Source organism: Artibeus jamaicensis, unplaced genomic scaffold, assembly GCF_021234435.1.
Source record: "Artibeus jamaicensis isolate MK-2021 breed Jamaican fruit bat unplaced genomic scaffold, CSHL_Jam_final scaffold_804, whole genome shotgun sequence".
Lineage (NCBI taxonomy): Eukaryota > Metazoa > Chordata > Mammalia > Chiroptera > Phyllostomidae > Artibeus > Artibeus jamaicensis.
This window is the reverse complement of record NW_026522055.1, coordinates 2519372-2534936: the sequence shown is the minus strand read 5'-3', so window position 1 is coordinate 2534936 and position 15565 is coordinate 2519372. Positions and strand designations below refer to the sequence as shown.

Below are 15565 nucleotides of genomic sequence, written 5' to 3'. Positions count from 1 at the left end.
CCCCCATTGCCCAGAAGTTACCTGGTTGACACCTGAGTTTCTTGTCTCCCAAAGGGCCCCACCCATGTAGACATCCATTCGCAGTAGAGTCAGGAGCACAGCTCTTCCTTTCAACTCAAAGATGCCTACCTTGTAATGATTGTTATTTAATTAGAAATAAAATTTTATTAAGTTATACAACATAAAGTTACTCAAGCCAAATTATGTGATCCTGAGAATGAGTATAAATAAGCTAATGGTTCTGGAAAAAAACCTATTACGAATGTTTGCAATGAATCTAGTCCTCTCCTCTAGTGGGTTTCACAGAGTCTAGATCCAAAATGTACAGAACAGGATCTGAGTGGATTTTAGCTCCTGAAGGACCATCCAATCCTCCCCTGCTCCCTGAGGACTAGCCTCTCTTGGATGTCAGATTTCCTGGAACATAAAAATGCAAATTACACGGAGTCCAGCCAAGGGTTTTATTGGCCTTGGTTTTTCATTTAGGATTTGAAAGAGCCAGACCCTTGCTGAGAAATTGAGTCAAACAGACACCCTGGGATGTAAAGTGCAGCATAGAGAATATAGACAATAATAATGTAATAACTGTATATGGTTCTGGTAAACACTGGAAATATCAAGAGAATCACTTCACAATGTGTTTGATTGTCTGACCACCACATTGTACACCCAAAACTAATACAAAATAATATGGAATGTAAACTGTAATTGTGAAATAAAATTTAAATACCAAAGAGACACCCTTTGGCCTGTAGGATTTTTGCTTCAGTGCATCAATCATTCCAAATCCTCCACATCAGATTCCTACAAGGCAAGGCAAGGGAGCACAGTAGGCCTGTGAAAAAGGAAATAATGGGGATGTATAGTGTTAAACAACTTCAATGTTTGCACATCCAAAATTATCATTAGTAATTTTATGTCATGTGAATATTACCCCCATACAAATTTGTTCATTAGTGTATTTGGAATAAAACAGATACTTGCACACACACAGATACTGAAACACAACCTCGACCCTCCTTTCTCTGAGATGAATTTTGTGGCATTTCTTGAATGAGATAGTGATTATGCCTTTTCCGTAATTCATTACTGTGCATTGTATTAAGATAGTCCTTGTGCTCTGAGGTGGGTTAGCCTGGCCTTCTGTCTGCCCTGAGGCTCACCTTGCCTGGTGCAGGTTATGGGAAATTTCCTCTTTTGCCCTCATCCATACCTGTGGCTGCAGTCAACTTCCTCTCTTCTTACCACCTCATCTGTCCCTCACACCTGACCCACAGGACAGAGGATAGGCCTAGGGGATGAGGCTGTGTTGGGGCCAGGTCTGTAGTCTCCAGTGTGAGAGGTTTCTCCTGTGCTGGGTAGTGTGAAGGCCAGAGGGAAACAGGATGGGGAGGGGACCTGTGGAATCAGTCACTAATAGACTGATTTTATTAATCATGACTATGTAATGAGGCCTTCATACAAACCTCAAAGGACACAGTTTGGGAGCTTCAGGTTGGTGAACCGATGTAGGTGCTGGGAGAGAGGGCACTTCAGAGAGAGCATGCTAGCTCCATGCCCCTTACTGCACACCCAGCCCTCTGCACTTCTTCCATCTGGCTGTTCCAGAGTCATATTCTTTTACTATAATCCTGTGATCTAGTGAGTAATATGTGCTCTGAGTTCTGTGAGCTGCTTTGTGTTACGTTAATAATTACAAAGAGGAAGAGGTCTTGGGAACCTCTGAATTATAGCGGTTTGATCAGAAGCACAGGTGACAACCTGGACTTGAAACTGGCATCTTTCATGGGATATGGGGGGACAGGTTACAAATTGAATCTTTAATTGTGGATTCTGATGTCATCTCCAGGTAGGCAGTGTGAGAATTGAGTTGAATTACTTGGTGGTGTGGGAGAAACTCCCCATCTTCACCTCCATTGAAATTGATCTCAGAATATAAAAATGGATAATTTATGTCCTTTTCCTTGTAGTAAGACTTCCGATTCAAGTGCGTATTTTACTTTTATTACCCATCATCTGGCCCTTACAGCTCACATCCTTACAGACACCCTGTATGTGGTCACCTGACATGGTGGCCATGGGCTGCCATGTGGGTTGACGCTGCTCTGAGTTGGAAGTGGAGAAGGGAGCTGTTGGTGTGGTGTAAGCTGTCCTCAGTTCAGTAGACAGTGCTTGTGTTTTCTGTCGCACTGGTACCAGTTTACATGTCAGCAACTGTTGCCCCACACTGTCACAAAAACGGGGGTTTTTACACCCTTTAGTATTTGTTCACCTGGAGCCAGTATAACAGTGTCTTATTGTGGTTTGAAGGTACACTTTCCTGGCTTCTAATAACCTGGAGCTGCCTTTCATTTGTTTACTGGCTGGTTGTTTGCTATCTTTTATGAGGGGCAGCTCAAGTGAGCCCATTTTCCTGTGTTTTCTTTTTCTTATGTACTTGCAGACATACTTCCTCATTCTGGAAACTGACGCTTTGATGTTTACATGGGTTGTAAAATTCATTTCTCACTTGATGGCTGATGATTTAATGTCTCTACAAAGAGTCCTTAATTTTAGCCTAGTCCAACTTTTCAATGTTTCTTTTTATAAATACTGCTATTTATGTCTTGTTATGAAGCCTTCCTTCTCTTAAGTTTACGGAGACATTCTGATATATTATCTTCCATCCTCTATATTGTCTTGTTTCTCCTAAAACAGCAGATCCTCAACTCATCTGCCCTTGATGTTAGTGCATCATAAGAGCTAAGCATACAATCTCATCCTAGTGCATTTGGATCACTAGTTGCCCACATGTATTATTGAGATGTTCATTGCCCCTGGATAGTAACACTGTTGGTCAGAATGTTGTCCTCATAAGCCAAGGTTCAGGGTTTGATCCTCAGGCAGGACACATGCTTGAATCAACCAATTAATGCATCAGTAAGTGAAACTACAAAATTGATACTTCTCTCTCTCTCTCTGTTTCCCTTCATCTCTCTCTAAGCAGGATGACACTAATGGGCAGGGGTGAGGGGGGTTGGGGAATTGAATGAAACAGAAAGACGACTCATGGGCATGGACAACAGTGTGGTAATTGCTTGGAGGAGAGGGGTAAAAGGAGACTAAATTATAATGGAAAAATACAATAAAGAGCACGGGGTGGGGGGCTTGGATGGGAGAAATAGACAAAAAAAACTGTACTTGAAAAATAACTAAATAAAATTAAAAAAAAACCACAGGCCAAATGAACAGAGGCCAAATTTAAGAATACTTCTACAGTTTACATTGAAAAGCCATTAAATGATTTGTCTAAAAGCAGAAATCAACTAATACATGAAGGGAGAAACTATATATTAGAAAAAAACATTAAAAAACAAGGTCCTCATTAAAAAAAAAGAGCAGACAAAAAAATCATACCATAAATAAAAAAATTCTAAGGAGAAGTTTCTCTCTTTGTCACTTTTCTGCATCACCTCCTCTAACATAACATGACATTTCCTGTGGTTTAGGTCTTTGCTATTTCTAGATGCCCTGTTCTGTTTCAGTGGTCTGGTGGTACAATGCATGTCAGTAAATGCAGCACCATCGTATTTTCTATGACATTTTTACTAGTCTTGAAGCCCTACAGAGCCAGTTCTCATACATTGTTCTTCTCCGTGTTTGTCTTGACTGCTTTTGGGAAAATTTACTTTAATATAAATTTTACAATAGAGGTACCAAGTTTTAGAGAAGTCTACTGGGAGATTGGGTGACACATTGCTTTAATTCTGCAGATTAATTTGGATAGAGTGGGCTTTCACGCAATACTGTTTTAATATCCATCAACATGCTATTTCTTTTTTTTATATTAAATTTTATTTAGTTACTATATTTCTTTATTTATTAACATCTAACGTCCTTCCAAACAGATTTATGATCTTGTCCACTGAAAAAGTGCAGCTTATATTTTTATTATGTACATATCTGAATAGATATATTTCAGGTGTATCTTAATTTTTAAAAAACATTTTATTTATTTATTTTCAGAGAGAGGGGAAATGAGAGAGAAAGAGAGGGAGAGAAACACCAATGTGTGGTTGCCTGTCACATGCTCCTGATTAGGGACCTGGCCCACAACCTAGGCATGTGCCCTGACTGGGAATCAAACCAGTGATCCCTTGGTTCTCAGGCCAGCACTCACTTAATTGAGCCACACCAGCCAGGTCCAGGTGTATCATAATTTTTGATGCTATTGTCAGTGGCATCTTTATAACATCCTACCTTTTATTACTCTGAGAGAGGAATGCTTTTGATTTTTATAATTTGATTTTGTCTCTAGAGACCTTGCTAACTCTCCTATTAAGCCCCCCAATGTGTCTGTATATATTTGTTGATTTTCCTATACATAAAATCATCTTTGAAGAAAGATAGTTTTGTCTTTTTTTAACTTTTCATATACCCTTTCTAGACTAGAACCTGATGATACTGCATTATGTGTGCTGTTGCTGAAGACACCCTTATCTTGTCAGGGAAATTCTCCTTTATTCCTGGCTGGTCATGAGTTTTATCATGAAGGCATTTGAGATCACCCAATTCTCCTGTTTTATCTCTTGGGATTTAATCAGTCAAGGGCAGATCAGGATCACAGAAGCACCACTATGGATTTCAGCAGCAAGAATTCAATGTGAAGAATCTGTTATGCTGATGTTGGAGCACATGTGGAGCAGAAGTGGAACTCTGCCTGGAAGGCTTAGACCTTCTAATTCAACCCAAGTACCGACCCTGAGGTTTTTTAGTGCATGTATGTAATTTTTGAGATATAATTGACATGTAACTTCATGATTTGATATATGTGTATATTGTAAAGTGCTCACCACGTGTCTTGTTAACATCCACCACCACATAGAGTTTCTACACTTTTATCTTGTAATGAGAAATTTCAATAATTTTATCTCTTAGCAATGTACACTCTCAGTAATTTTAAAACATCCAGTACAGTATTATTAAGTACCTTATTACAATTAACAGTATAATACTAATACCCACTATTATTAACTACAGTCACCATGTTGAACATTACGTTTTTATGATGTAATTGTTTTATAAGTAAAAATTTGTACCTTTGTCCACCCTCACTCACTTTTGCACAACCCCCTCCTTCTGCCTCTGGCAACCACCCATCTATTCTGTCTATGAGATGGGGTTTTTTTTTAAGTTTCCATATAATCATGAAGTCATACAGTATTTGTCTTTTTCCATTTACTACACTTAACAAAATGCACTCATGTTCCATTCATGTACAATAGTTGCAAATGGCAGGAGTTCTTCCTTTTTTATGGCACAATAACATCTCATTGTATATGTACCGCTTTTTCTTCATCGCTTATTGATGGACAAGATGTTTCTTCCACATCTTGGCTATGTAAATGATGCCACAATGAACATAGAAGTGTATGTGTCTTTTTAAGTTAGTATTTTCATTTCATCCAAATAAATACCCAGAAGCGGAATTGCTGGATCTTATGGCAGCTCTATTATTAATTATCGAGGACCTGCCTTACTGATTTATACTGTGGTCCCCAGTTTACATTTCTAGGAACAGTGTAGGAGGGTTCCCCTCTCTGAATATTCTTGCCAATGTTTATTTCTTGTCATTTTTATAATCTAGTTTGCAATTTGCTAGACCTCTCTGGTGATGTGAATTATAGGGGCACAACCAAGGAAATTCTGCTTCCTTTAGTCCTTTGCTTGAGCAAGATAGTCTGGTTTGCAGTACATGAGGAGTCTGGGGTGGGTGTGGGTAGAGCTGGTTACTTCTGGGTAACATGTTCCCTGTGGCAGGGGCAGCCCCAGGTTATATGAAACCTGATATTTATACTAATGTTGAGATCACTGCTTTGAAAAAGAAGCAATGAGTGGCGCCTATCAACTTTTCTGAAGCAAGAAAACACATCACATCAAATAAGAAAAGCTAAATGCTGAAAACCAAATATAAGAGAATTCCAAAAATAACAGACTATTTTTATTAGTAGTATGGATTCTTGTCTGGCACACCTGCATAACATGTTCTCTACCTTTTTTGACTACATTTTTGCTGCCTCTTCTTTTTTTTAAGATTTTTTTTAAAGAGAGAGAAAAGGAAGGAGAAAGAGAGGGAGAGAAACATCAATGTGTGGTTGCCTCCCAGGAATCCCTTACTGGAGACCTGGCCCACAACACAGGCATGTGCCTTGACTAGGAAATGAACTGGCAACCCTTTGGTTCTCAGTCCTGTGTTCAATTCACTAAGCTACACCAGCCAGGATGTTGCCTCTTTATTGGAGAGTAATTCTGTCATATAGTAATAAATATTAATATTATATTTATATAACATGAAGAACAAAAGAGAATTCAGTATTTCCTCCAGCACAGGTAATTGAGATTTCTTTTTATCCTGTACAGTTTAAGAAACTGCTTCAATCACACAATTTGTTCCTGGAATGTCTGACCTATTTCACCTCATTGTCATTTTTGGGAAAATGTTTAAGTTTTTTCTTTCATAAAAGAGCAGTAGGATTGCAGATTACTTCTGCATATCACTCCAGCCTTTGCTGGGGCTTTGACAAGTGTTTGAGCGTGCAAGAGCCCCTGAGGAGGAGTTTCATGAGCTTTACTGTGGCAAATTTGCTGCTGTGCTGAGGGCCAGCCTCTGGGGTCCCCACTGAATGGGGCAAGATCTCCCTGCACATGTCCCATTTTAGGGGGCCCTGTGTGCCATTGCCATCCACAGACCCTTGGACCCTTGAGGAGGAACATCTGTGCATCCCATGTCCTGAAAACTTTCAGAATGAAGGGCTTTAATGCTCAGGTTTTTCCTGGGTTCTGCCCTCCATTGTTGGGTCTAAACTCTTTCCTCTCTTGCTAGCACTTGAATACTCTAAAATTTTTTTAAATGATCTTTTTCAGAATGTGCAATGGTTTCAGCTGGATCATGGGTCCCCTGAGTCAATACGAACAGATCTGACCTCTATGATCCCTGAGTGACCTCCCTCTTGACTTAAATATCATGTGCAAGGTGATTACTTTCAGATTTACATCTGGGTGTGCCTCTCAACCATTGGACTCCTCAGTAGATCCACCTGCAGGGAAGGATTGGTGGATGTAAGACAGGATGATTTATAAGCCCTCACCACACCCCCACAGCCCATGGAGTCCAAGTTCCCCTCCAGGTGTTGTCACAGCTCTGTCACCCATGGCTTCCTGTTGGGGCTACTCAGCCCCACCCCACAGCTCTGCATTTCCCTCCCTGGCACAGGGACTGGGACAGTTCTGCCCTGTGTGAAGCAGACATGGTGCCCCTGTTATTGCTGCCCCTGCTGTGGCGGGGTGAGTGGGCCTGGGAAGGGGGATGGGTGTGGGGGAGTGGCTGGGGCTGCAGCTGAGCTTCTGTGTTTCCCCAGGGTCCCTGCAGGAGAAGGAAGGCTATGAGCTCCAAGTGCAGGAATTGGTGACGGTGCAGGAGGGTCTGTGCATCCATGTGCCCTGCTCCTTTTTCTACCAGCGGGGCTCGTGGTTTTCCTCTAGAGAACTCTACACCTTCTGGTACCTGAGTGAAGATGGCACAAATTATGCATCTCCTGTGGCCACAAATGACCGATATGCACAAGTGAAGCAACAGACTCAGGGCCGATTCCTCCTCGCAGACCCTAGGACCAACAGTTGTTCCCTGAGCATCAGAGACTCCAGGAAGAGTGACACAGGAACCTATGTCTTCCAAGTGCTGACTGGATATTTTGACAGATATACCTACCAAGATAAGAAGCTGACTTTGAAGGTGACAGGTATGGCAGGGGCCCAGGAGGGGATGCTGAGACATGGGACCCAGGTTAGAACTGGAACTGGACCTTGGGACACTACTAAATCCAAGAGACACAGCACTGGGGGTGAACTCAGGCCCTCAGCCCTGGGTCCCAGGTGGGTTCACATTCTGGGTCCCAACTGAAGCCCCAGGTCTCAGGCGCCTCCCTCTCTCCTCCTCAGACCTGACACAGAAACCTGACATCCACATTTGGGGGCCCCTGGAGTCTGGCCGCCCCACACAGCTGAGCTGCAGCCTGCCAGGGTCCTGTGAAGAGGGAAGTCCTCTCATCTTCTCATGGGTGGGAAATGCTCTTGATTCTCTGAATCTCAAGACCCTTCGTTCCTCCATGCTCACCTTCACCCCGAAGCCCAGGGACCATGGCACCACAGTCACCTGTCTGGTGACACTTGCAGGACCGGGGGTGACCACACGTGAAACCATTCAGCTCAATGTCTCCTGTGAGTGTTGGAGAACAGCTAGTGTCCTGGGGGCAGAGAGACTGGCACACTCGAGCCTTTGTGAGTGTGTGTGTGTGTGTGTGTGTGTGTGTGTGTGTGTGTGTGTGTAGAGGAGGCTGAGCTTACCTGAAAACACTTGTACATGTTTCTGAGTGCAGGAGGGAAGTGATCAAGAAGGACATCGATCCCATCTTTCTCATTGCCACCCCACCTCCTTGGGTTCAAGGTGACTTCTCTCTGCTCCTTCCCTCTGAAGTGGGGCCATATCTTTCTTTCCCAGATGCTCCACGGAACCTCGTGATAGGCGTGTCCTACAGAAATGTCACAGGTAGGAAAGAACGTCCGTCTCTGGGACTGAGACCTGTGCCAGGGACACCATGGAACTGAGAGGGAATCACAGTGTCAATGAGACCAGAGATGAGAAAAGCAAGGAGGAAAATCATCATTCTTCCTCACCTTTTGTTGGTGTGCGCCTTTCCCTGTGTTCTCTCTCTCCTCCCCTCCCTTCCCCTCTCTCTCTCTCCACTTCTCTCCCCAAAGCACTCGAGATTCTGCAAAATACTTCATCCCTTCCCATCCTGGAGGGTGAGGCTCTGCGGTTGCTGTGTGTGGCTGACAGCAACCCCCCTGCACAGCTGAGCTGGTTCCAGGGATCCCCAGTACCGAATGCCACCCCCATCTCCAGAACCACGATCCTGGAGCTGCCTCGAGTGGGGACTGGAGAAGAAGGACAGTTCACATGCCAAGCTCAGCACCCACTGGGCTCCCAAAGTATCTCTCTCAGCCTCTCTGTGGTCTGTGAGTGTGGGGACCCCTGGCGGCAGGGCACCTGGGTCCTAGGAGGGAAGAGGCACCACTAACCCTTCTCCTTGCTCCCCACAGATGCCCCACGGCTGGTGGGACCCTCCTGCTCCTGGGAGGACGAGGGTCTGCGCTGCAGCTGCTCCTCCCGAGCAGAGCCGGCCCCCTCGGTGCGCTGGCAGCTGGGGGAGGGGCTGCTGGAGGAGAACCCCAACAACGACTCCTACACCATCACCTCCCGCTCCGTGAGGTCCTGGGCCAACAGCTCCCTGAGACTCCGCGTGGGGCTCAACGCCGGCCTCAGGATCACCTGCGAGGCGAAAAATGTCCACGGGGTCCAGAGCGCCAGTGTCCTGCTGCTTCCAGGTCAGGCGCCTGCTGGAGTCGGAGGCTGAGGGAGAAAGGAAGGGATCAAAGGGAGGAGGGTATTAGGGAGAGGGGTTGTGGCTGGGAAGGGCATTATTTGTTAGGATGGGACCCTCCATCTGGTGTCTGAACGGAACCTACTGCCAGTTGTGCAAGTTTTGGGAAGTCCACACACTGAGTTCTGTGAGTGGGTGGGCTGACGCCTCTATTCTCTGCAGGGAAGTCGATATCTGTTTCCAGAGTGGTTCCCGCAGCTCTTGGAGGTGCTGGTGCCATGGCCCTACTCTCCTTATGCTTGTGTCTCATCTTCTTTTACATGTAAGCCCATGTCCTGGGGAGGTACAGGGAGCTGTGTCGTGGGGAATAGAAAGAGGGGCCCCTGAATCCCAGAAAGGCAGAGCTGAGTACATAAAGAGGGGTCGTTTTGGGGGGGAGTGGATAGGATAGCAGCTTTATTGAGATAAAATTTCCATATATTTAAAGGTACAATTCAATGGGTTTTATTTCAGTCACAGAGGTGTGCACCCATCATCACAATGAATTTTATAACTTTTCATTAGCACAAAACAAAAACAAAACAAAACAGACATCCCTTATTCCCCATTTTGTCATCACCCCTCAGTCCAGCCCCCAGGCAACCACTAATCTATGTCTTGTTTCTTTAGATTTGCCCTTTCTGGGCATTTCATATAAATAGGATCCTACAATATATGGTGCATGGTGACTGACTTTTCTTTTTTTTTTTTCATGTACCACAATAATTTCAAGATTTATGTGTCATTTTTTATTCCTTTGTGTTCCAAATAATATTCCATGTTAGGGACGGGGCAAATTTTATTTGTCTGTTCATTCACTGTTGGGTTGTTTCTACTTTGGGGCTCTTGGAGATAACACTGTTATGATTGACTGGGCATAAGTTTCTCCCTCTGTAGGGGCCTATTGTGATATAAGTTTAGTGTCAGCCAGACACCTGGTCATCCAGGGCACGGAGCACTCACTTAGTTGTCAGGAGGGTCTCTGAGTCTGGTTCCAGGATCTTGATGGGTCAGTTGTCTTGTTGGGGAGTGTGGGGCAGCCTGCCAACCTGTGCCTGAGCCATTGTGGGTCCTGACTTCTTCCCTTAGAGTGAAATTGCACAGGAAGCAAACAGACAGGAGACGAAAGGCCACAAATGATGAAGACCCTGTCATGGGCACAGTCACCTGGGTGAGTGATGTGAGTATCTTCTCATGCAGTGTAGGGGGAGGGGCTGGGCATGTCTGTTCAGTGAGTGTGGGCTGAGCTTCCCAGCATTACCATAAACTCACTCCTCTGTTCTCAGCTGGACAGACAGTTGGGAGTGAACTTCCCCTTACTTATCCAGAGCCCAGGGTCAGCCTCCTGTCCTAGATCTGCTGACCACTCAGCCCACCTCACCTCTTTGCTGGATACAGCCTGACAGAACCTGCTCTCCAAAACTGTTACTTTCTACCAATTCTGGGCACATCACTTCACCTCTACTTACAGTTTCCCTATTGATAAATAGAAATGCTAAGAGTATCATTTTTTAGAAGATATTTTATTTATTTACTTTTAGACAGGAAGGAAGAAGGAGAGAGAGAAACATCAGTGTGTAGTTGCCTCTGGCATGTCCCCTACTGGGGACCTGGCCTGCAATCGAGGCACGAGCCCTGGTTGGGAATCGAACTGGTGACACTTTGGTTTGCAGGCTGGCACTCAATCCACTGAGCCACACCTGCCAGGGTTGATAAGACTAGCATTTATATTTTTTATCTGTGGGGATTAAATATGATCAGTAAGACCTTGATATGGTCTAATCAATTGTAGTATTACAAACTTTTAAATGAATAAACAAATAGCTGAGTTCATGAGCAGTGTGTGTGGAGTAAGAGGATGAATGAAAAACTTCCATCTGCACAACTTCCCCTTGAAACCATGTCTAATTGATTCTTCTCTGACTGTCTTCTGTCCCCTTTACTAAGGGTTTCCAGCTAAACCCTAGGCCAGATGGGCCTCCAGACCTAGTGTCACCCACTGGGGATGTCTCTCCATTGAGAGAGGAGCAGGATACCCAGTATGCCAAACTCACCTTTCATGGGAGAAAGCCCTGGGAGCCTCAGGACAAGGAGGCCATCACCACCTGTGTGTACTCAAAGATCAAGGAGACACGCCAATGAGGACTCGCTGAGAGCTCCGTCCTAGCTAGAGGCATCACAGCCTCTATGAGGGAAAGAAGACAGGGACTAATTGATGAAACGTGAGGAAACCTCGTGCAACATTAACATTAACCACTGTAAGAGCACCTGCAGACAGAGCAGAAAGAAGGTGATGGGATTGGAGAAACTTGGACTCAAGTGCAGACTTCAGTACTTCCTAAGGCATTGTCTTCAAGTGAGTCACTTTATTACTCTGTCGCCAGTTTCCCTTCAGTACATTAGAGATCACCCATCCCAGTCAAAGGTGGCTGTGAGCATTAAAGAAATTATGAGCAACAGAGGTCCAGGTATTGCCTGTCTGTCTTGTTTGAACAGAAAGGTCCTGGTGGCAAGTTCTTCTGAAGCCAAGGGTGACCAGCTATAGAAAACAGGGTGGAAACTTGTTGCTCTCATTTTCCATCCCAGAACTCATCTAAGCCTGTACAGGGAAAGATATCCCTGTCCACTTTGTGTTCGTTCAGTTCATAATGGTTCATGATGAGGTATCATAGTTTCTCTGGGTTCATCTTGCCTCACTTGTTCCTGTCCATTCTCCAGCACTTTGTGAGCACCAGTCCCTTCCCCATCCCATGTACAGCCCCACAGGGATCCTTCCACCTGCCTGTTGGCTGTAAGGAGAAGCTGACCAGGCATTGTGTCACCAAAAAGGATTTTTTTCCAGAGACAAACAAAGGATTGGGATGCAGCTGGTGCAGCCACAGTGAGCCACAGGCACAATTTGCTGAAGGAAGCAGCTGCCAGGGAGCCCTTTTCACAGAGGGAAAGAGGAATTTCAGGGGAAAGGGGCTGTTACCACCATAGAGCTCTGTTGTGAACAGAGTGTTTCCAGAAGGGCTGCCAGCACCATGTAGGGTGTGACAGTGCCCCCTCACAGGACTCCTGGTTCCTGTCTGGGTTTGTCCTCCATAGTAAAACTGGCCATGACAGAGAGCTGACCCTACCTCTGTCCCACGCAAACCCCTACCTACTTCCTGATCTTAGTCATTACATCCCAGGCCTCTTCCCCTTTACCTCTTCACCCACCTTCTCCCCATGGCCTTTACCTCTGAAATCTTCTATGGCATTTCTTACAAAAGTTTAAGCAATTTGAGATTCCCTCCTGGAAACCATGCCCCCTTGCTTTCATCTGGCTCAGCCCATCCTGTCCTTCAAACCCAATTCTTGGACAGACTTAGGTTAAAAGTATGAAATGAAGAAAGAACTCATAGTCTCCCTCCTCTATATAGTTTATTTGATTTAATTTTTTTAAAACACAGTTCTAAGACGAAAATAACCAGAGTCATGAGTAGCACCATAGTGCAGGTGCCTAACAATAAGCTCTTTGATTGTGAAGTCTGTAGTGTCCCTTAACTGTGGGCGAGATGTTTCAAGATCTCCAGTGGATGTTTGAAACCTCAGACAGTACCGAGTCCTATATATATTATGAGTTTTCCTATGACACACCTATGATGAAGTTTAATAGGTAAACTAGGCACAAAAAGATATTAACAATAACTAATAGTAAAGCATAATTATAACAATATACTGTGGTAAAGGTTATGTGAATGTTGTCTCTCCCTCTCTTGAAATATCTTCTATTGCCCTGGCTGTTGTGGCTCAGTAGATTGAAATCCAGCCTGTGAACCAAAGAGTTTCTGGTTCAATTTCCTGTCAGGGCACATTCTTGGGTTGTGGTCCAGGTCTCCCATGGGGAATGTGTGAGAGGCAAGCACACAATCATGCTTCCCTCCCTTTTACTCTCTCCTTTTCCCCTCTAAAAATAAATATATAAAAATATCTTCTGTTAATGTACTAACCCTTCTTCCTAGAGACCATCCCATGTGGTGTGAGGAATGTAGCCCAGTCCCCAGTCAGAAAGGCCAGTGGGGAGCAAGGTCTGGCACACAGGACCCATGCCCATGGGATAGGTTCTCCCTTGGGGAGTCAGGTCTGCACTGTACCTAGGCTGCTTTGAGGCTTGCTTTTGCTAAAACTCCTTCACCCTGCATTGAGCCAAAAAAAGGTTTACTGTGTATCTTTAAAGTAAACTCCTAAAATCTGTGCTAAATTTCCCAAGTATGGAGTGTAACCAGTTCAACCACTTTTCCCTTTGCATTTGCAAATATCCTTTTTCTTTGATATAATTAGAACCATTCTCTCCTTTATTTTCTGTAATAGGTAACCACCTAAATTGAACCTGCGCACAGTAAATGAGGATGATCCTCTGTGTAATGTGCCCAGAAAAGCAATAACAGTTAGTCCAGGCAAGGGTTGAGGCCCTCTCTCACTCAGAGAGTGGCCATGCTGTCCCCTTTGCTCCACAGGACTTCTTTAATCTGTGTGAACTTGTTTATCACAGCCACTACACACAGATCCTGCCGACCCGGGTCTGCATCACTAACTGTGCTGTTGGAGGTGTCACAAGGCCTATGTGATGATGTGTAGGGAGGTGAATGCCACAGGCATTGTGACTTTGCATGAGGCTACTACAAGGGGGACTTGAACACAAGTCACCCAGATGCTGGGACAGTAGATCTGAAGACCTAATTGGGTACTAAGTGACTCACAAGTGGGCAGTATATACAGTGCAGAGATCCTGGACAAAGACATGGTTCACACCCAGGCAGGACACAGAGGGAGTACAAGATTCAACATATTACTCAGAAAATTGTGAAATTTCTAACATAAATGGTTTATTTTTGGAATCTTTCATTTATTATTTTTGGACTATGTTTGAACACAAATAAGAGAAACCATGGAAAGCACACCTGTGGATAATAGGAGATGACTGTAGTAAAGCTTCAAAAAATTTTCCCTAATGGTTGTTGCTGAAGTGTGTCTTATAATCATAACAAGAACCACAAGGGCTGGTCCAGCCACAACATTGGCTTCAAGGAGGAAATGACTGTAGGGTGTCCACAGGTAGAATGGGCCCAGGTGAGTACCCCGGTGATACCAAACAACCACCTGCATGTAGGTGATTCATTTCCTTCATTCTAGAAATTGAGAAGATGGCCCTGAGGAAAGAAGAGGACAATTATAGTTTGTAACTAGGACTTTGGTTCCCCACATCCACTACATGAACTCCAATTTCGGTATGGCAAGAAGTTGAATTGTGACTCTTGTCTTGCTAATAACTGGTTAAATCATTCTGCTCAGGACTTGTGCTGAAAATAACAAAATTCTTTCGGAAAAAAGTAAATAGAAAAAAATAAAATTCCTCATTTTTATAAGTATAGAATAATTGAAAATAAATAAAAATGGGCACTCACTAGGCTAGTATTTGGAGAATACTTGAATTCAGAAAATGAGACAGAATATTTAAACCAAGATACCAAAGTTCCCAATGACATCTACGCACACTGATCATGTAGCTTTGGTTCTGTGGCCTTTGTGACACAGAAATGAAAGGGGCTTGAAGAGAAAGGGAAAGAAAGAAATTATGAGACTCCTGGGAGCCTTCCTGTTTTATTCTCGATTTGAGATACAATCCCATAGTGTAACTTGTATGTTTATATAATGTAAACTATTTTAATAAGGCACCATATTATATATTTCTCATATTTATTAATGTATAATATTGTACTATAGTATACAAAATACAATATGAAAAATTACAGTGTATTAATCAGTGTAATGATTAGCTATATATTCATTATAATATTTATAACACATTTCTATAATATAAACTTTAATAAATATATAATGTTTATGCAACATAAACTATGTATATGTTTTTACAACCAATACATTCAAAAATATTTCAGACTTGAAATATTTTTGTTCCAATAATTGACTGTTGTGGAAAAATTTCAAGGAAGAATAACATTAAACAGCATGATGACAAATCAGAGGGATGAGAGGAAAAGCAGACATAAGCCCAGCCCTCTACCACGCCTTCTTATAACTTCTCCTTTCCAAGAAGAACCTCACCTTGCCAAAGCCCC

The 15565-nt window shown here is 43.6% G+C and overlaps 1 protein-coding gene across 5 annotated transcripts; it reads left to right on the top strand.

The window, feature by feature from the left end:
• Positions 1–7185: 7185 nt before the first annotated feature.
• On the top strand, positions 7186–15242 carry LOC119038454 (sialic acid-binding Ig-like lectin 5). 5 transcript variants are annotated; one of them, XR_008390567.1, is made up of 10 exons: positions 7220–7323; positions 7398–7778; positions 7978–8256; positions 8537–8584; positions 8797–9054; positions 9139–9423; positions 9642–9741; positions 10548–10638; positions 11406–11814; positions 14619–15242. XR_008390567.1 is itself a non-coding variant. In XM_037130947.2 (9 exons), the coding sequence occupies exons 1-9, from the start codon at positions 7287–7289 to the stop codon at positions 11598–11600; spliced, it is 1674 nt and encodes a 557-aa protein (XP_036986842.2). In that variant the 5' UTR covers positions 7186–7286; the 3' UTR covers positions 11601–11917. The 5 variants fall into 5 exon arrangements, 3 of the variants coding, with proteins under 3 accessions (XP_036986842.2, XP_053515718.1, XP_036986843.2); XR_008390568.1 differs by lacking the exon at positions 14619–15242 and adding an exon at positions 13797–13849; XM_037130947.2 differs by lacking the exon at positions 14619–15242 and having other exon boundaries at positions 7186–7323; positions 11406–11917.
• The last annotated feature ends 323 nt before the right edge of the window (positions 15243–15565 follow it).